Source organism: Helicoverpa armigera, chromosome 21, assembly GCF_030705265.1.
Source record: "Helicoverpa armigera isolate CAAS_96S chromosome 21, ASM3070526v1, whole genome shotgun sequence".
Classification (NCBI taxonomy): domain Eukaryota; kingdom Metazoa; phylum Arthropoda; class Insecta; order Lepidoptera; family Noctuidae; genus Helicoverpa; species Helicoverpa armigera.
The window spans coordinates 1797956-1819932 of record NC_087140.1 but is presented as its reverse complement, the minus strand read 5'-3'; the positions used below and the strand labels follow the sequence as shown (position 1 = coordinate 1819932).

The following is a 21977-nucleotide window of genomic DNA, read 5'->3' as shown; positions in this document are numbered from 1 at the left end:
AGCCCAAGTTTGTTCAAACAAAGAACACAAACCACAAAACTTTTTGGAAACAAGTTCTTTTTTAATTAAAGTAGAAAGAAGTTTCAGCTTCATCGAGTGAGGACGGCTCTTACAAAATGGTTGATCGCGAGCCTAATCCCTCACTTGTCTTGATGGAGTTTTCAAAATAAAACGCTCGGACTTTAAGTTTTTCTGCTGTAGAAGCCGTCTTAAAAGGGATTATGTAGTTAGGGAATTTTGCAGATGTCTCTCGGTTCGCTTCGAGGAAGTAGACGCTTTGTTTCTTGAAAAATATGGAATTATCAAAGAAATGAGCTCGGACTTTTTGTCTGTTAATTGATTTTTTGTGAACAGTAAGCGTCGTGTAAAAGATTTACCTGAAATCCAGATTTTTTGACAACAGACGGTATTCGTCTCATTAAGTATAGGGAGTTAAGTTAAGAAAACCCATAAATTGCGACCACTCTCTTTTTGCCCACAACCAAGTTAATACAACCTACAACATAATTACATATGTAATCATTCGGTACAGAAGTTTTTGCTACGGATCTTGTCACCATAGAACTTTATCTATCGATCACCACGTAAACGGCCTAATTTACTAGCTTCACCAGTAGATGGCGTTATTAAGGAAAAAGTTAGTGCCCGTAAAAACCGGTTAATTCTCCTCTATAATTCAAGCTAGGCTATTTTTATTCCACACAATGCGATCCTTTTTGTACCGAAAGTGAAATATAGGATCCTTTATATGTAGGCTTTGCGAACAATGGATTACAAGCCTCTGTTATTTTGTTTACTGTTTCTCTTTTTGGATTAGGTGGTGGGATACCTTAATTAGTTTTTTTTTGTTCATACATGGAGTTTTTTTGCCTGCATTATCATCAGGTCTTATGCCCGCATTTTCACAGAATTAATGAAAGAGGTTTCTATTGAAACAAAAGACAGCTTTTCTTACGAAGACGTTAGCAGAAAAAAAAATACGCAATATCCATTGTATATTTTAATTGACTAATCTAAAAAAGAATACTCAATCCAATCCTGCTTACGCTAAAAAGATAACATTACTTTGTTTTACAAAACAGTCTGTAGTTCCCAAAGCCTGATAAGCCAGATGAATCGGATTGCTTGAAAAACTAGAATCTCCAGCAATTCTTAAGTCTTTGGATGCAAATAAAAGTCCCGTTGGAAACGTCTGGCAATAAGCTGGGAAAACAAAAGAAATATCTCCTTATCCTACTGCATATAAATTAGCGGGAGTTATTTATTCAGATGAGATTTGTATCGATTTGTCTTATTGTTAATGTTGTAGTCTGTACAGTTGGCTCCGTTTTATACAATGTCTCGTGTTGTATTATGACTATTATTTAAAGTAGTAGGATTAAGTAAAACTTACATACTTCGAATTAGCTGTAACTTAATTTTATACATCTGAATATTTATACCTCTACATTGGAAGCTCTGATCCCAGGAATACTGGATCCATAAAGAATACATTTCAGTGTTACATATATTTAGATACCACGTTTATCGGGAAGGTTTTTTATCCAGTTGCGCAGAGTGGTTCCCACAAGACGCAAGTGAAACTGCTATTGGAAGTTATTTTTTTTTCAACCTCATCACATTTTTTCCACCATTTTCTTCTTCAATGTTCATAACCATGAATTCCTTGTCTTCAGATCCTGGTAAACGTGTGCCTGCTGACATCAGCGGACCGAGGCAGCTTGTTCCTGGCGAAGGGAGTACCTCCCAACCGATACCTGCAGGCGAAACTCTTCGATGTCACTAGGGACACAGGTGAGGATTCATAGACCCAGATTGGAGGGAAAAACTCCGTAGATTGGGCATTTTGTTGCGCAGTTCAGTAAGTTACTGGTTAGCACTGATAAACACATAAAGGTTGCCAATAATGTTTTTAGAAACATTTCTTATTCTTTTGTAGAATTAAACAATGTCAATAGTCAAGAATACTGGCGACATTCATTGAAACTACTTAAGGTGTTAAAAGAATCCCAAGATGTATCTGAGAGCACTTGTTACCCTTGAAACCCACTCAACTCCTCTTAAAACACCAAGAAATCAATAGAGCCTTACATAACCTGTAAATCCTTACAAATAAACTGATAATTCCGCAAAGGGTGGCGCTCCCAAATTGTTATGATTCATGAATTCCAGCCCTCGGGAAAATTACACGGGCATCGATTTTGTCGCACCGAGCACCGTCGCGGAATCGCTCGGAATAAATGTTAATAACGACTATCACACCGGGAGAGGGTTTGGGAGAAAAGCTGGGATTGTCACCACGTGTTAAGAAATTGATATAAGATGCAGTTAAGGACTGAGTAGGTATTTAGTGCTAGGCAGCAGCTAAAGTCCATGCAATTTGTTATTTCTTTTGATTTAAGGCCGGGAATGCAAGTGACACAAATAACAGTATGCTCAAAAGAAATGTTAATAACGACTATCACACTGCTGGGAGAGGAGTTAGCAGAAAAGCTGTGATTGTCACCACGTGTTAGGAAATTTATATAAGATGCTATCATGTGCGTAGGATAGAGATATTTAGTGCTAGGCAGGAGCTAAAGTTCATCTAATTTGTTATTGCGAGGCAGTAAAGTCCATGCAATTTTTTATTGCTTTTGTTTTATGGCTGGGCAAGGAATGCAAGTGACACAAATAAGAGTGTGCTCAAAATAAATATGAATAACGACTATCACACCGCTGGGAAGGGTTTCCTGTTTGCTAGAAAAGCTATGATTGTCACCACGTGTTAAGAAATTGATATAAGATGTTGGCGTGAGTATAGGACAGAGATATTTAGCGCTCAGAAGCAGGCTTGCAATTTGTTATTGCTTTTGATTTATGGCCCGGAAAGGAATGCAAGTGACACAAATAGGAGTATGCTCAAAATGTTAATAACGACTATCACACCGCCAGGAGAGGGTTTAGTAGAAAAGCTGCGACTGTCACCACGTGCTAAGAAATTAATATAAAAGGATATCATATGTGTAAGACAGAGAGTGTTTATTGCTTATAAGCAGGCAGTAAAGTCCATGCAATTTGTTATTGCTTTTGATTTATGACCGGGAAAGGAATGCCAGTGACACAAATAAAAGCATGCTCAAAATAAATGTTAATAACAACTACACACCGCCAGGAGAGGGTCGGGGAGAAAAGCTGTGATTGTCACCACGTGTTAAGAAATTGATATAAAAGGATATCATGTGTGTAGGACAGAGAGTGTTTATTGCTTATAAGCAGGCAGTAAAGTCCATGCAATTTGTTATTTCTTTTGATTTATGACCGGGAAAGGAATGCTAGTGACACAAGTAAGAGTATGCTAAAAAGAAATGTTAATAATGACTATCACACTGCTGGGAGAGGGTTTAGTATAAAAGCTGTGATTGTCACATCGTGTTAAGAAATTGATTTAAGATGCTATCAGGTGTGTAGGACAGAGATATTTAGTGCTTATAAGCAGGCAGTAAAGTCCATGCAATTTGTTATTATGATTTATGACCGGGAAAGGAATGCAAGTGACACAAAGAGAAATAAAAAGTTTCAGGAAAGCGTTGTGTGAAGGCCAAAATTAATTATTATCTACATACAGTATACAATTGCGCAAGAATTGTATTATTAGGAAGTGATTTCAGTATCCTTTAATTTACGAAAGGAATCCAAAAAGTTTTAGTAGATGAAAGCGACAACATACATGAAGACTGCTTCTTGCATGAACTACCTAATTTGAGTAGTATGTACATCCAAAAGCTCACAAAATATATGTAAGGATTTCTACTTAAAACGAAATTCAAAGACTCGCAATAAGGTAACATCAGAGCTATAACCCTTTTCGGGTGAAAACGTCGACGGAATGCAAAGTATTTGAAACATTTTGCGTTCACCGTTCATTTCGAGTGAAAATTACATTACTCGGGGGTGGCGGGGAGGGAATAAAAGGTGATACGTTTGCAGCCAATCGTTTTAACGTTCGTCAAGTTGACGCGACTGCTGAGAATTGGCGTGATGAGTTCGTGGTATAACTTCATTTTGATGTATTGATGTCTTGGTTTTTATATGTATTAATTTATCCTTTGGAACCACCGATCACTTCCCATAATATCCCTCGAGATTCATACAGAGAGTTGCTACCTAGTTGCTACCAGCTGACATTAGTGTTACCAATTGCTGCCCTCATATGTTTCAAAGTATTCAACGTTTAAAGGGGATCAGCAGCCTGGCATCAGGACGGCCACTTTTCCAGTACAAAAGTTATTTAATTGAGTTACCAGCTTCTAACTTGTTCTCGTATCTATGATAGTATGTTAATGTCAACGTCTATTCAATGCTGATCTGCAGTGTCCGGGTGTTCTGTTCAAAGTCAAAGCTAATCATTTCAATTCAATGATACTCTTTAGAAGAATCAATCAGATTTGAATAATTATTTTTGCATAGCCCGCCTGGGTAGAATTGATAGATGTAGTGTATTAATTAAATACCCAGAAATACTTGTGTGGAAACTTAGAGGTTTCAAGCAATATGTCTTATGTGTGGTCGCCATAACAGGGTGGTTCTAACGTTGTTTTGATGCGCCATTGTGAGACCCATTCAAACGCAATAAAACTTTCAATGGCCCATAATGTTTATTATTAAAACGTCTTATCATTGTTCGTTGTAATTAAGCTGTTTGGATCCCCAGTCTGTCTGTATGTTGTGAATTCTTAATTAATTGTTATTTGTAACGTTTTGGATTTGAGTTATGACCCACATAAAAGTACTAGCTGGCAGATCACCAAATTGAAAATGATAAGTGTCTACTGTATAAAAACACAACTTAACTCGCTTCGGCTATCATATACCGAGCCTTTTCAGAAACTATGTTGGGGTCAGCTTCCAGGCTTAGTCGTTTGCAACTTGTTATATGGACCACTGTTTTACATGGGTTGACTGTCTATTTCAAAGTCAAAGTCAGTTTTTTGTCTTCAGACTTCAATCAAAGACTACCCTGTTAAAATGACCACCGGGAACTAACTATTTAACGCGACTTTAATCGGAGAAACTTTTACGTCGAATTGGTCAAGCCTTGCATAACCTTATGATCGATCGACCTGTGAGGTTCTTTCTGAAGCCACGAGCTCTGCTCATACTGCCCACGCTTTTGTAATATCAACTTTATATAGATTACCACCTTCAAACGAATCCCCCTGTTTACGGTTAGAAGACAAAGCTATGTGACGTACACTGAAGGCCACGAAACTTGAGCAGCCATGTAACGTGTGTAAGTACTGTCTTGTCTAAATATAGAACATCTCGACGCCACAGGATCGCGATCATTGGGGGTGTTCCCGATTTCATGCCTCAAAGATTGATTGGCTTTCGGATTGGTGTCATATTTCGATACAGTGCGAGAAATAGATAGTGGTAGAGAAAATCTATAGCATTTTTTCTCAAAATTGAAGCTTATATAAATATGTACGAGTGTGTGTCAGCTTGGCTGAAAGTAACAACCAAACATTTAGTTAGAAGTGTTATTATTTTGTTTACATTAAGAAATTCGAGCATGTTTTGCTGTATAAGTCCTTATTTCTATCTACGGCAATGCCTCTAGATAGTAGCCTAAGGAATTTAGTAATTTGTCAGTCCACTTACTATAGCCAAAATTACCCCTTACAAACCAGTTTACCTATTCCTTTTTATCAGTAAGGTAACGGTTATTGTTGCATCGATAGGGAAGCCTGTTAAAGTCTTGTATTCTCGACTAACGGGCATCGCCTCTCTTTTGTTAAGTTCTAGGAACTGAGCGCTAATTAGGCTAATAGTCTGCCAAACTGGTGAAACCTGAGACTAATGGTGTTGTCTCCGCTTTGCTTGGAACTGTGTCGGCTGGCTACCAGTCTTAATTGTGTACCCTTTTAGGAATTCCAAGTCTAAAAATAAACACGAAGGTTCTATATGGAAACAAACGCTAGAACCTCGTTTAGTAGATAAGTTTAGAAATATAACAAGTTACACTTCTTAAAAAAATCCTCTCCATATGATAGCATGGTAAACTGTTGAAGAAGGACATAGAAGATAAATCACTGTGAATAGTGCACTCCCTTCAAACAGTGCTTAGACAGGGATTGAATATATGATATGGTCTTAGGCAGGCCAGGCAGCAGACTAAGGTGGGCTTATAGTTGACTGACAGTTTATTTTGAATTTAATCAAACTTTCCAGATGATGTGATAACCGGCCAAATACCATTTATCATCCAAATCTACTGCCATTCGTATCCATAATGATAAGATCGAAACTATTGGCCGTCTTTGATCTCTTAACGTTACATGTCTGTACTTAACGAATTAAACTTTTAATTTTGCAGAACTAAACGACGCCCTCCGGACGGCGCGCTCGCAGGAGATAAAGATCTCCTTCGGCGTAGGAGTGGCAGGTCTGGCCGCGCAGACCAAACATCCCATCAACATCAAGAACGCTTATGCAGACCCTAGGTATGTGATGATTCGCATTTGGTGCCAAATAGATGATCTCATTACTTTAACTTCTAATCAAGTAAACTGCAGGTTTAATCGCCGAACAAGTCGTAGCGTCGGAGTTTCCTCACATCCGCTTGAAGGCCTCTGACCACTCATAGTGGATGTGGTTGATAAAGGCTATCTCTTTTTCTGCTACAAAAACCAAAACTACTGTTGTGGACACAAAAAATCTGTTCAATTTGCCAAAACTTGTTTGTCCATCACAACATTCTGAGATGTTACAACGGTTACAACTATAGGTACAACCAATTCTTCATCAATTTGTTGACATCCACTAATACCTTCTGCACCTACAGGTTCAACAGCGAGATCGACGCTCGCACGGGCTACAAGACTGAGCTGATCCTCTGCATGCCCATCTGCAACTACGAGGGCGACGTGGTCGGCGTCGCGCAGATTATCAACAAGACTGATGGTACGTACATGTACAGGTTCAACAGCGAGATCGACGCTCGCACGGGCTGCAAGACTGAGCTGATGATGATCATGAGCTGAAGCATGAAAACAGTAAGCAGTGAAACTTTAATCAGAACGCGGTTAATTTGCCATAAATACTATAAGAACCTAAACCTTAATCAAGCTATATTTAGTCCGCAGAAACTTTATGCACCTAAAATCCTGTAATTCTAACAGATTTCAATATCGAATGTCAGCATAATAGATTTTACCGTGAAGCGTATCAGACTTACAATCCCATTTGCAATATCAGTAAAGGATCCCTCTATCTAAGATTTGTGCCAACATTACAACAAGCAAACTCTAAATGAAATTCCGGGAAGCCGTCCCGCCGTATATATCTTAATCTATTATTCCTCCAGTTAATCATAATTGAATTTGGTGCAGATTCCGAGGCGTAGAGTTTTCACCAAGTTTCCGATACTAAGCCATTGTTGGCTCCTGACTGTTATAACTAAATTTATGATAAACTAGCGACGCGAGCCGCGGTGCATTCTAAAGCCGAGTTTTATTTTCTTGGAGTTTCATATTGTAGTGTTCATTTTATGAGTTTGAAAATTTATAAGTTGGAGCAAGTTGAGGGATATGAATGGCCTTAGTTACTAACACCTAAGGTTTTAGAAAGAAGACTTTTATGTAGGTATATAATTTAGTGGCTAAAGAACCGCAATAAGTTCGAAGAGTGACTGGTTATTTTAATGAATAACAAATTCAAATTTCTTAAATATCAATATCTATCCACACAAGTTTTACAACCACGATTTTCACAGCCCTTTAGACAACCACTTTATAAAATATCCTTTTATACCTTTCAGGATCCAAAGAATTCTCCCCCCGAGATGTGGAAGTATTCCGGCGGTACCTCACTTTCTGCGGCATCGGCATCCAAAACGCTCAGCTCTTCGAGTCCTCGGTCCTGGAGTACAAGAGAAACCAGATCCTGTTGGCGCTGGCCAGGAGTATATTTGAGGAGCAGAGCAATCTGGAGTGTCTGGTTACTAAGATCATGAAGGAGGCTAGGGAGCTGCTCAAGTGCGAGAAGTGTGCTGTTTTTATATCGGATACGGATCATTGTGAATCGGTAGGTTAACAGAATTTGATAAACGAACATTTAATAAACATTAAATTGAAAAACTATAGGTATAATTTTAGAGAAGAACTGCACGCCAGATACATAACCATGAGCTTTATTTACCTTTGTTTCAAATAAAAAAAGTATTTCGTCGTCTTTTGGGTGTGACCACGATTTACTTAGTCCAATATCTTCTTACTAACAGATTATATGCTTCTTATTTTCTTTTCCTGGATCTGTGCAACGAACTTGACTTTAGATCTATTTCACCTTATTTTAAAACGTGGTCTCAAAAAGATACCAGTTTTAGGACTGGTTATAAACCATCGTCCCGAACAAAGTAAATGGTCTAAGCTTAGCACTACAGCCAGCACTTTTGAAGATCACATTTTACAATGAAGTGGTTGAGGTGTTTTATATATATTTTTTTGACTTTTGACTTCCAGAGCCACTTAGAGCGCATAGTCCAACGGCCGGGCGGCCAGAAGTCGTCCCTCCCGGCACTGCCGCCACCCGCGCCGACGCGCTTCCACACGCTGTTCGAGCTGGGCGCGCAGCAGTCGCGCACCACGCTCACGCACCGCCACGACTGCCGGTCTACCCTCGCCAGCATCGCGCTAGCGGTCAGTTGGACTTGTTTATTAGGATCCTTTCGTTGTGGGAAATCATCAAATGACACCTAATGCTATGGGTGCTTGGAAGTGAGAGAAAGTGTAGACGATTACTGACTAAAATCCACCTTGTGATTCATGTACAAATGATACAGAGATCATATTGTGAACGATTTACCAAAGCTATATATATATAGTTAATCAAGAAATACAGTCAACACGATAAATAATAAGAGTGTGTTAAGTATAACGTGGCTGGACGAAGACGCTGAGGTAGCTCAAGAAAATATTGATTGATTGTATTAGCGAAGTCATGAATAAGAAAGGATGTTAGTATGACGGCTGACAAAGAGGAATTGAAGCGAAAAAAGTTGCTCCAACATCAAATAACATACGAACAGGGCAAAAGTATTTGTTAACTATTCCTCTGTTTAATCTTCCAGGTGGCCCAATCAAACAAAGCGCTGAACATATCGGACGTGTCGGAGTGGCGGCGCGAGAACAACATGGTGGTGCGCGACGTGACGCTGGACGACGCCGCCAACGTGCGCACCATGCTCTGCATGCCCATCGTCAACGCTAACAAAGACGTTATTGGCGTAGCTCAGCTTATTAATAAGGTAATTATAAGTAATATAGTGCTGAATTTATCCGACGTTACCTCAGACTGAGACAAATCTTCATCAACTGGAAGGATTTAGGACCAAGTTCACTGACAAATAAATGTCCGTTTTTCTTAAAACAACTGTTAATGCTTTGAGAAAACGTGTCAATTTATAGTAAACAGTTGTTTCAAGAAAGTAACGTTTATATTGTCGGTGAACTCAGGATGTTGCTATTGAATGGTCTGACCGTATACAACCCAACTTTAAACTTTATCAAACTCTAAACTGGTGCCACCTTGTAAAAGTAACAAAATAAATCTTCAGCTTAAATACTTACTATTCTTATCATACTTTCCAGGAGAACGGTTGCCAGTTCACGGACGGCGATATCTCGATATTCGAAGCGTTCGCAATATTCTGTGGTCTCGGTATACACAACACGCAGATGTATGAAAACGCTTGCAAACTTATGGCTAAGCAGAAGGTAAATAATTCGTTCTTCTTATGTTTATTTCCATCTCTTCCCCTACTATCTTCCAAGTCAATGTTTAAGTGATGCAATGTATTGCATCTTAATACTTTTGTAAAAACTTAACAAAAAATTACGATACCAAATTCTCATCAGAACACTGTTTTTTTGGAATGGTTATCATTTTTGTTAATTATCACCATCTTCATTTCTCTGTGTATATTTATGTTAATTCTATTTTTATATTTTATCTAATGTCTGCAGGTGGCGCTGGAGTGCCTGTCATACCACGCGACAGCCTCCACGGAGGACACGAGCAAGCTGTGCAGCGACAACATCCCCTCCGCTGAGATATACAACCTGTACAGCTTCCAGTTTCACGGTGAGGACAGATACAAGAACATTTCTGTTTTCTTTTAGAAACGGTTCACGATTATATTTCTGACGACGTGTTGTGTTTAGGTCAAAAACTTTTGAAACGTGTACGAAGTTAAGCTATTCATATCGGATATCATAACTTTTGGATAAAAGCGGACCCTCTTCATCGAATACAAAAATTTTATTTATTTATTTATTTATTTACACAACCTTATATCTACCCTTACAGGACTTGCCTAATGCGGCAGATGGGTTCTTATTAATTTATTCTAAACTAAACTAAAAAAACACATACATAACAAATCAATACAAACACATACATCACAAATCAACATATACAAACTTAACTAGATTCGTAGCATACCACCCTAGTGCGCGACTACAGTGAAGTCATTCAGCGAGCACGTAAATAAATCCAGCCGGTTGGCTATGGCATTAAGCGTGCTCAGGGCGCGCGTCAGCGGCGCTCGCTGCAGCAGGTTGGAGGCACCTCCAGCAGCGGCGGCAGCAGCCGTCGCCCCACGTATTCATCCGGTACACAAAACCGAATTTCGCCCAAGATATCAGGATTACATATTTTACCACGTAACACCTTAAATAGATATGAGGCCAGCGCCACTTCTCGCCTCGTCTCCAGTTTACAATATCCTACCATGCCTAACACAAAAAGTGTCGGGTATAGTAACGGATAACCTGGGTACACCCGATAAAGCTTTAAGTAGAGAAATCTTGCGAACTTATTTTGGATTCTCTCTAACATGAATAGAAAAGTAAACCTCAGACGAATAAACATTCAAACTAAAACAGCATCAAAATTAGCTCATCACCAGGTCAGGCGTTATAAAGGAATGGCAAGAGAGGCTAGAAAACTTAGAATAATACTTGGAGCCAGTTGGCATACTACATACATTGGTCTAACAATTGTAATTATTCTGTTTCAGACTTCGATCTATCAGACGAGGACACGTGCAGAGCGACACTGCGCATGTTCCTACAATGCAACCTCGTTGAGAAGTTCCACATTCCCTATGACGTGAGTTTCATTTTAACCCTATGTTATGGTTCTCTGCAAGTATTTCGTCTCTTTAAAGTTGGCTACAAATGGCATTACGAAGGAAACACTACTACGATTCAGAGAGCTAAAGTTATCTGACACAAGTCGCTAAGTAATCCCTCTGAGTGGAGAACTTACTGTATTTAGTTATTAACTTGTATTCAAATGAATCTCTTCAAAACACTTGAAGGTTGCGGCCCCACGACGATTTATTACAATCTTGGTTTGGTCCAATTTAAAACAATTTTACCACTTTTCAGGTCCTCTGCCGCTGGATATTAAGCGTCAAAAAAAATTACCGGCCGGTCAAATACCACAACTGGAGACACGCACTCAACGTCGCTCAAACCATGTTTGCCATGCTGAAAACTGGCAAAATGGAGCGGTTCATGTCTGACCTGGAAATACTAGGCTTACTTGTAGCCTGTCTATGCCATGACCTGGACCATAGGGGGACAAACAACGCGTTTCAGACAAAAACTGAAAGTCCACTAGCGATATTGTACTCGACTTCGACGATGGAACATCATCATTTCGATCAGTGTGTCATGATTCTGAATAGTGAGAGCAATAATATATTTCAGGTTAGTAATTGAAAATTTTCTTATTCTTGTGTTACACTAGTAGTGGATCCATCTGCTTCCATAATAATTTTGTCTGGAGATTCAAGTATCTTCTCAGTTTACGAAGCAATAACACCGTGTTTTGGCAAATACCACAATTTGTTTTGAAATTATTAATTGGATATTTCGATATTCTTCAAAAATATTTTTAATCTAGCTGTACCTCGTGATTTAATCCTGAGAGAACTACTTCCGTTAATTTGATATAAATTTTGTATTTTACTGCTGTCTCATCAAAATCCGTTCAGTTATTATCCCAGGAAAAGATCCATATACCCAAACATTAAACTTAATCAACGTTACTGCAACATTCCCAGGCGCTATCCCCGTGTGACTACAAGGACGTGATGCGCGTGGTGGAGACGGCGATCCTGTCCACCGACCTCGCCATGTACTTCAAGAAGAGAGCCAAGTTCCACGAGCTGGTGGAGAACGGCGAGTTCGACTGGCAGAGCCAGGAGAAGAAAGAATGTGAGACTTAATAAATTATCCAATTGAAGTTTTGAACTCATTATGGTATATGTAAACCATAAATCTATAAACGGCTACTGTTACCAATGTTGTTGCGAATGGTTAAAACTTCACCAGGGAGGTTAAGCAACGGAAAAGCATTATAAGCAGCTGTGACGTATTTTAAAATAATGGCACTGTAAATTGTGGGTACCGTACCGGCTGTAGTTTATACATTTTTGCCAATAGTTTTATAACTTGACTTGACTTTATAACTTAGTTTCTTATTTACTGAGTTCTGCTGTGCAAATCAGAAAAGCATTCAAACCATTTCAAGCACTAGCACTTATACGCAGCAGCTGTAAGAAAAGGGCTGGTCAGATGATGGTAGCATTAGATACATTACCTTTCATATAATAATTTTCAAGGTTATTTATTATTCTACCTTCTAAATTTCCAGTGCTATGCGGCATGATGATGACGGCATGTGACGTGTCAGCGATCGCCAAGCCGTGGGAGGTGCAGCACAAGGTCGCCAAGCTGGTGGCCGATGAGTTTTTCGACCAGGGAGACCTGGAGAAACTGCAGCTCAACCAGCAGCCTATCGCTATGATGGATAGGTAACTTAGATCTCTGAATACTCTATAACATCCTACTAATGTTATAAATGCGAAAGTCCGTTTGTTGCTACGCTTTCACGCAATGAATATAGGATACTTTTTATCAACACACCACGCTGGCGAAGCCGCTGGCGGAAGCTAGTAATTAATATAGAAAGAGGAAATATACGATTGTTTGCATCGAATAGGCTCCGGGTCTACTGAACCGATTTCAATCATTCTTTCACTGTTAGGACGCTATCATACACATTATCCCTGGTGAACATTGTCTATAGGATATATCAGGATCAGGTGACTGAAATGTTTCTGGTGATGTCCTTCTAGCCGATTATCGGCTACAGCGGCTGTTCTCATGTAAGGAGATTAGCCAACTACGCAGGACATATTATAGTGCACAAGCATTTGCGCAGACACAGGTGCACTCCCTATTCCTTCACTCTCATAACCCGGGACGGCAATCCGATATGACCGGTAAGAGATCAGGCGCAGGACCGACATTTACGTGCTCTCCGATGCACGGGTGTATCAATCACCAGCTTCCAGGCTCCGGGCTGCTTTGTGAAAGTCTTCTAAAACAGACAAAGCGATTTCGGCCCGACTCGGGAATCGAACCCGAGACCTCGTGCTCAGCAGCCGCACTTGCGACAGCTAGACCAACGAGGATATTTCTGGTACATACATAGTGGTTCGTACATATGAAATAGGTTTGATGGTTGGCCCATTCCTTAAGGGTCGATATCGGACTTTCAATTTCTGAGTTTATCAAGATAAACTTCCATAATACCTAGAGTTCCATAATATCTTTTCCAGGGAAAAGAAAGACGAGCTTCCACAAATGCAAGTGGGCTTCATCGACATGATCTGCCTCCCACTATACAAGGTCTTAGCTGACACATTCCCCTGGATCCAGCCGCTGTATGCCGGTACCCTGGACAACCGCCAGCGCTGGCAGGACCTCGCGGAGAAGGTGGAGATGGGCCTCACGTGGATAGACCATGATACTATTGATAAGCCGATTGAGGAATTCACTGGTGAGTACTTGTGATGACATCAGTTTCTATGACGATGAACATTATTTATTTTATATGATGGTGGACATAATTATGACCAACATGACAATGACCAATAATATTATGTGACGAAAATGATGACGAATATGTCAATGATAATACATGTGGTAAGCAATAAAAATATTGAGTATTGATATAATGATGACGAAGATAACGAAAACGGTGTTATAATAAAAAACAGACTAAGTACAGGTCCCGGTATATCGTACTAAAGGTGCCGTAAGGTAACTTTAGTTCACGTGGAGGAAGAACCGCCAACAAATTGCATTAAGAAGGAGGGTTGACGTCACTCGGCGGCTGGTCGTAAAATTGAGCCAAGTGAAAAGTAAACATACATAGTTTTTTATGCATAAGCCTAGTAACGCTCTGTAGAGGCCGAGTCATACGGAGACAATGTAATTTTTTCTCATAATTTCACACATCTTCACAGCACTAAACGAGCCAATAAAAGACGTGGAGCTAACAGTCCAGACGCTGAACTGCACGAAGCCGATCCCCGAGAGCAGCAGCAGCATGGCGCTGGTCAAGCCGCTGAAGACTTCCTTCCACTCCCTGAGGAGAGGGAAGAGCAGCAACTTCACCAACCGGCCCGCCAGGAGTAAACTTACTAGGTAAGAGTTCATACCTAAAGCTTTTTGGTTATAGCCTTTGGCTTTGATGGTGGAGGTAGTTTGGCAGGCAGTTGGATAGCTGTTTCTTATTTTTGCGCTGTTTTCAACTTGCTAAGAATGTTGAGCTTTTCATTATTTTAAATTGCATGTTATCATCTTGTTTTCTGTCGTTTAAGATTACATATATGCATATGCTGGCAATACACGGACCGCTTGAAGCAGTCAGGGGCGATAGTTTCAAGCTGTTGACCGCCCGAATCAGTTAATCAGTTGCAACTGCTCGAGCGATTCGTGTATGTGCGTCTATACAACCCTGCAGTTCACCGTGCTGTCGTCAGCTCATAATAATTCTATGTACCTCTAAAATAAACAAACGTAACGTAAACAAACCCAAAAGAAACAGTTGTAAAATCAAAGTAAAACTAAAGCATGTTCCAGATCAATGTACGCGGCGGCAAGCAGTCGGGAGCCCGAGACGCTGCCGCCGCGCCGCCCGCCGGCCCCGCCCAGCCACACGCAGCCGCACACGCCGCTGCTGACGGACGAGCCTAAAGCCAAGCACAAGGCGAGGCTGTGCCAGTTGTTGTGACGGTTGAGCTTTAACTGGTGAGCTGCATTATCAGCCTCTTGTCTTACCACTTCAAGACATATATGGACTTTCTAATACACAGAAAGTACCCGAGTTGCTGCATAGAGATTTGCTATTTCAGAATTTTGAAGTTCATTGGGACTACTCATGATGAGAAATGTTTATTAAAATTAGGCTCGTTAAGTTAAAACTTTATGGTATTACAATTGGCAAAAGAAAAAACTTAACATGGTGAAAAAGATACTTTTTTTCCCAAAATGGTTTATCAACGATGCCAATAACATCTAAGTTACAATATCCCAACAAAGCGGTGATTAGACTGTATATTCGTTTTTACTGAACACTGTAAAGCAGCGTGTTTTTTGTTGGCAGCATGTATTTTAATGAAAATTCATGTTTGTTTCCAGGGGCAGCCAGAATAGTACAGAGAAACCTGAGAAACTGGACAGAGTGAAGCCGTCCAAATCGATTGATTAGACACAGTGGGATGTAACATTACTGCTATGTCGCTTTGTAGAATATATGAGCAGATAGTCATTTATGTTTTCCAGAGAATTGTGAAGTAATTGGTATGTGACAGAATTGGGTAAAATAAAAATTCTTCATAGTGCTTTCACACTTTACGATTTTCCGTACGGTTTTTCGTAGGAAGATGCGTGGCAATTTTATCGCTAGGAATGTGTCGTACGTAAAAAAATCGTGCGGAAAATCGACGGGTTTGAAAGAGCTGTTAGAAGAAACATTTTCAAACTATCGATAAAAGGTGGTCGATGTATGAATTCTACAAAGTGACGTAACAGCATAGGGTTGTACTCTCTACTTGGACTCGGTTGAGTCAAACGTCGTTTTACTAATAGTGGTTACCGTTGTACATTTCTATTGTTAGATACATCGTATTAAGTAGATTACATGGAACTTGTCTGCAGTTTGGCTGAACATAATTATACACAGAGAAAAATAAAACATTTTTAAAAAATACAAGAGTACATTGTCCACAAAAACTTATACCTTGGGTAATTGTGTTCAGCCAAACAAAAAAATTTTAGAGAACAAAAAAAAACTAAAAGTAATTTTTAGTATTTTAATCTCTGCGTCTTTTTGACGATAACAATGTTTCCTGTAAAGCAAACTCTAGGTAAATGTTTATCTAATTAAATGTATTATTTACATAGACTGTGATCTAGTATTACTTCGCGATGTTCTATTTTAAAAACAACAGGTTTTATAGATTCCTTTGTTTTGCAGTTAAGAAACCTTTTGTAACTTTAGTATGCAATATTTAGAGTTGTGTTGCACTTTTACTAGATTATTTTATGTCGTGTCTTGTATAGTTCTCGCCAAACATTTTGTCCTCACAGAACATTGCGCAAGACGCTGCGCAGAAACCATTTTAAGGTATAAGCTGGTTGTGGAAGTACGCTCGGAATTTAGCTACAGGCCGCCATTATGTTTTGCGAGAACTATAGAAGACTACAACACAAGATTGTATTTCCTAAAACTAGTCCTTTTGAGCGAGTTGCTTCCTTCGCTTAGATTTATATGATTCTTCCGTACTATAGGTACAATAAAACAGCTATTTATAATATTTTTCTAACGTATTATTAAGATCTATCGACTGTTTAAATTTTAAAATAGAATGATCGTTTCTTGGCCTGTGAAAAAATGTGTACTATGTAACTACTAAGTGTGTAAGGTTTTCGTATTTATACATTATGAAAGTTCAATTAAATTATTTTTTTATTTATCGGAGCTAAAAGTATTATGATGCTAGTCGTGTGTTATGTTATGTAGATATTTATAAATGTTACTGTCGAACGAACAGTCACGTCCAATTCGCTTATGAAGCTTATTTTGTGCAATATCGAACGATTCGATACAGTCTTAATCGTAATTGAGATTATTTTTATTACCAGTACTTTTAAGTCAGCAATATTTTTAATATTTAATGATTTTGGAACAAGAATTAATTCTTGATGATGTTCGTAAGAACTTAAATGTCCATCGATGAATTATTTAGCACTCTGTTGGCATGTTCTGTGCTATTGCAGCAATGACCGTGGAATTTGCGTGCAAGAGCCACAAGATTTTAAATCTTTTTGGGATTAACAGTTTTAGTATTAAAAAAATATTGTAACAAAACTTCATACTTTGTATTTTACCAATGAAGTAGTCCGAATATTTTAACGAATATAATTTTTACTATAATGTGGAAAAAAGTAAACAAAAGTAGAGTTTTTTCTTTAAAATGTCTTGTATAGACTTTTTATAGGAAGGAAAATAATAAGAAAGCCTTTAATACAATATATCGATGTCAAATATTGTGCAATTTTTACTGTTGTTATAATAGTTTAGATATCTGCTTTAACATTGGCAAAATTAAAGTAAGTCCTTGACAATCAGTAGTAACAGTCACTTTTCGAAATTTTTGTGTTTATGTATTCTGCAATGTTTATTGCAATAATGGGATTATGTTTCTGACCGTACAATGTACATAATATATTCTTCATATTTTAGTATGTTTATCCCATTTCATTGATAACTTTAAACGATCCTTTGATTCTTTCTGCAGTTAGTTATATACAAGTTAAGTATTGTACAAGAAAGGTTAGTAATTTCGGAGCTTATTTTAATTTTGCAAATGTGAAGCCACATAGTCCAGATGTTGTGAAATAGACTATACTTAATATAATTAATAGTATTACGACTGTTCTTTACTAACTTGATATGAAACATTTCTTTTATTTTCATAATAATAGACATTTTTTGAACTCCATTTAGAATTTATGAAGTAGTTAATCATGTAAAACAATTAAATTGTTTCGTATATTGTTTCCAAAGATGGGTAATATGCCTGACAGGTTTTGTACAAAAGTTACCTAAGTAATAACAAATTATTATTTAAATTAAATTAATTACTTTGGTCATTTGAGAGTTTATATTAAATGTTTTATTTTTAATAGATTTATTTGCTCAGTATTATTTGTTCAAGAATGTGAGATCATATTTATTTATGTATTTATTGATAAATTCAACTAATTATAACATAAGAAAAGCATTGATTTTACATTAAGTACATAATTTTATTTGTTGAGTAAAGCATTTTGTATGACATGCAAAATGTTTTAAAATTTGATTGTTTCCAAAAAGGGTAATTTGTCCGCGTTTTCTTAATGTTGATAGTTTTATGTTTTCTATTAAATGACAATATTCTACTACATTACTCAGAACAATAAATATTTCTTCGTTATGATTCGATCAATTTGTAAAATACCTACTGAATGTGTTTCGACGAATAAAAATATTGTGAACAATATTCGATGTGCTTTCTTTGCGCCTGGTTTTTCATAAACGAATAATTTTCTATGGTGTTTTCCTAAGAACAAAGAGCGTTGGTCCCAACATCATGCCCTGGGGAAGCCCTGGTCGGAGAATGAGCTTAGCTGACCATCGTAATTACAAAATATAAGCTATCGATTAACCTTTAGATTCTCCTATAAGAGACGTTAAAACCACTTAATTAATTAAAAAATAGTGGTTGCGCGGTAAACATACTCATAATTTGTTATATTGGTAATTTCACTGGTGTTTGCAATCCCATTCCCTTCCTTTTCCCGCACATACCTCAACGCATTCGTTGGAGCGAGAGGCGACACTAGCGCCACTAGCGCCCTTGAGTGAGTCGTGTGTGCAACATAAAAAACAAAAAAAATGGCTGACAACGCGCGCGAGAGCTCACGTCTCTCTCCGATAAAAAATCGATATTGAGTGGAAAATTGGTGTGATTTGTGTTGAACTTTATTTGTGGCAGTGCTCCTCGTACAAGAAATCGCCGTAGAAGACAACAGGTACTGTGCTCCTTTCCTTTAGGCATACTTTCTTGTTTTGTGTCGCCCGCAGTATGCCGATTTTCCCGTCGCATTTGCAATCACCAGTTTTTTTAAAATTTTTCGCATCTTTTTGAACCATATTGCGTTTCCCGCGTAACCATTTCGTCCTGCATAGCCGGATTAGTATTTAGAATCAGTGTTAGCCATTCATTAGGTCGTTTTCGTCAAACCCGCATTGTTTCGTAGGTACTTACCTAACTTACGCGTCGAAAAGATAGGTATTTCACGTACTTATTTCGTTGAATTTCGCTAACCCCGCAAATATAGTTCGCGTACACACGTATTCCGGTGCCTAGGTACCTACTTAGTTGATAGATATCAACTTTCCAGTCGCTTTCAATACGTATTTCATTTAGTTTTTTCGTAATTCAATTCGTAGGCCGCTAAAATGGCACTGGTAGATAAATCGTTGAAGCTGCTAACAGCTAAACGTGATAGAATATTCGCTCGCATGCAAACTATTGCCGATAAAATTAAAAACATTGATTCGCAAGATTTCACTAGGGAATCCTTCCTGTGTGACCTTGAAACAGTAGATTCTTTGCGTACAGATTTCGAAAGAGTGTTGGACGACATTGCCACAAAATACATAGGTACAGAAGTCAATCTACATACAAAGCGCGTTCGAGTCACGCAGACATAGGTGTCTATGTGTGCGTTTTCACAGACGCGCTGTCTCAAAACAACTCAAAACAGCGCGGCTGCCGTTTTCTTGAGATACGCGCGTCACACACAAGGTAGATAAATGTGCACGCGTCTGTAATTTGACTGTAATATTTTTAATTTTAATAACAAAAGAAAAAGTAATAATGGAGCAACAAAAAGTCGTATTATAATTGTTCAATGGACGGTTGTTTTTATACAAAAATAAACAGTGAATTGTCGTTTTTTTAGCCTGCCGTATTACCTTTAGTACTTATGTACCTACTTATTTTCTCATATTTCGATGGTTCGATTAATAAACGCAGTAGGTAGGTACAGTTAGGTGGGTAGGTAAGCGCCTCGGGGAGGCCTCTGGCCCAATGCCGAAATAAGTTTTGCTAGTGTCGACCCAGGCGAACCTGCCTACCTACCCTCAAAGATTATTACTAGTAGGAGTTGATAATTTTTGTGATCATGGCCAGAGTATGTTGTAAGGTAGACGAAATAAAACTCGCACATCAAGGTTTCTGTAGGCAGAAGCAAGCTTAGATCAGGGACTGTACCAGCCCATTACATACAAAAATATTTTTTTCACAAGTAAAGAGTAGGGTAAGTATATATATGTATGTATGAATAACAAAATTATAAATTGCGGTTTCTGAAAAAGTTCGGTATCTCGTTCAAACGAATTTCCGTTGAAAGTGTTTATTAACCTCTTGTATGCCACATTAATTTTTTGATTATTATTGGTTTATATTTCATTTTTCCTGTTTTATTCTCAACAATACATCAAATAATTAGATACGAGTACCACTACCACGTTAGTTTTATGCGCATAAAAAAGTTGACAACCCTAGCGCGACCGCCGAGTTTAGGCATGAAAAGTGAAGTACATAGGAGTTGCTCTACTGAAACATATATTCAGTGCGTGGGAGAAGTCACAGAATGCTATCGGGGTGTTCTGTGATCTTTCTAAAGCGTTCGACTGCGTCCAACATGAAACGCTTACCCAGAAGCTAAAGTACTATGGTATTAGAGACAGCGCACTTAGTGTTATTAGCTCATATTTAAGCGGTAGAATGCAATGTGTTGACGTTAATGGTGTCAAATCTTCCAATCTACCCGTTCGTTTGGGCGTACCGCAAGGGTCGATTTTAGGTCCATTTTTGTTTCTTGTATACATTAATGACTTGCCATATTATTTAAAATCATTGTGTGATGTAGTATTGTTTGCCGATGACACGTCTCTAATTTTTAAAGTTGATAGGAATAGAGTAGATTTTGATGACGTGAATTCTTGTCTTTCACTAGTAACGCAATGGTTTACAGCCAATAATTTAGTTTTGAATACGAAGAAAACAAAATGTATTAAATTTGCTTTGCCTAATGTAAAAAATCTCGGTCCCGGTGTAATTTTGAACAATGAGGAACTTGAAACGGTACATGCTACGACTTTTCTAGGGATAACAGTAGACTCCAAAATTCAATGGGGTGAGCATATAACTGGCATCACGGGTAAATTAAGCTCTGCTGCGTACGCTGTCAGGAAAGTAAGAGCTCTCACCGATGTAGCCACGGCGCGTCTAGTGTACTTTAGCTATTTTCACTGCATCATGTCCTACGGAATTCTTATGTGGGGCAATGCTGCCGATATCGAGAATGTTTTCGTACTACAGAAGCGCGCTGTCCGTGCTATATACAAACTTGGTGCTAGAGTCTCCCTTAGGGAAAGGTTTAAGGACATTGGTATTCTGACTGTGGCGTCTCAATACATTTATGCCAATATAATATACGTAAGGCAAAACCTAGATTCATATAGTAAAAACAGCGACGTACATCATTTTAATACTAGAAATAAACATAAGTTAACCGCACCTAATTATCGTCTACATAAGGTGCACGGTTCATTTGTGGGGCTTTGTGTACGCATTTATAACAGGATTCCGGTTCATCTCTTGGAATTAACGGACAGTTCTTTTAAAAACAAAATCAAAGAAATTCTTGTTAAAAAGGCATATTATAATGTTAATGATTATTTCACAGATAAACGCAGATGGCAGCTCTGAAGTGGAACAAAAGTGCTTTATTTTTTGTATTTTTCGGTGTTTTAAATTAATAATTGATAAAATAGAATTGTATAATTGTAAAATAAATTAATAATAATTAAATTGTAATAGACAGCTGTGTTGCTGGGAAGTTTGTTCTTCACCACTTCTTCTTTCCAGCCATAACACTAGGAAGTGGTGAAAGGGGGGCGTTTTGGGGGTGCTGTCATTGTAAAATTTTGACGTTAAAAAGTGCTAATCGTAT

General features: G+C 38.3%; 1 protein-coding gene across 4 annotated transcripts in view; it reads left to right on the top strand.

Moving 5' to 3' along the window:
* Nucleotides 1-18451, top strand: part of LOC110375912 (cGMP-specific 3',5'-cyclic phosphodiesterase) — a 122480-nt gene extending 104029 nt beyond the window's left edge. For 3 of the 4 annotated variants that reach the window (XM_064040048.1, XM_064040049.1, XM_064040050.1), the window contains 16 exons: nucleotides 1677-1794; nucleotides 6359-6485; nucleotides 6827-6945; nucleotides 7802-8067; nucleotides 8505-8681; nucleotides 9113-9289; nucleotides 9633-9758; nucleotides 10008-10125; nucleotides 11063-11154; nucleotides 11436-11759; nucleotides 12116-12269; nucleotides 12709-12868; nucleotides 13679-13899; nucleotides 14369-14549; nucleotides 14988-15155; nucleotides 15546-18451. In XM_064040048.1, the coding sequence (XP_063896118.1) occupies nucleotides 1677-1794; nucleotides 6359-6485; nucleotides 6827-6945; nucleotides 7802-8067; nucleotides 8505-8681; nucleotides 9113-9289; nucleotides 9633-9758; nucleotides 10008-10125; nucleotides 11063-11154; nucleotides 11436-11759; nucleotides 12116-12269; nucleotides 12709-12868; nucleotides 13679-13899; nucleotides 14369-14549; nucleotides 14988-15138 (2511 nt within the window). In that variant the 3' untranslated portion in view covers nucleotides 15139-15155; nucleotides 15546-18451. Of the gene's footprint in view, nucleotides 1-1676; nucleotides 1795-6358; nucleotides 6486-6826; nucleotides 6946-7801; nucleotides 8068-8504; nucleotides 8682-9112; nucleotides 9290-9632; nucleotides 9759-10007; nucleotides 10126-11062; nucleotides 11155-11435; nucleotides 11760-12115; nucleotides 12270-12708; nucleotides 12869-13678; nucleotides 13900-14368; nucleotides 14550-14977; nucleotides 15156-15545 lie in introns of all 4 variants that reach the window. The other variant, XR_010277516.1, reaches the window with a different exon arrangement.
* The last annotated feature ends 3526 nt before the right edge of the window (nucleotides 18452-21977 follow it).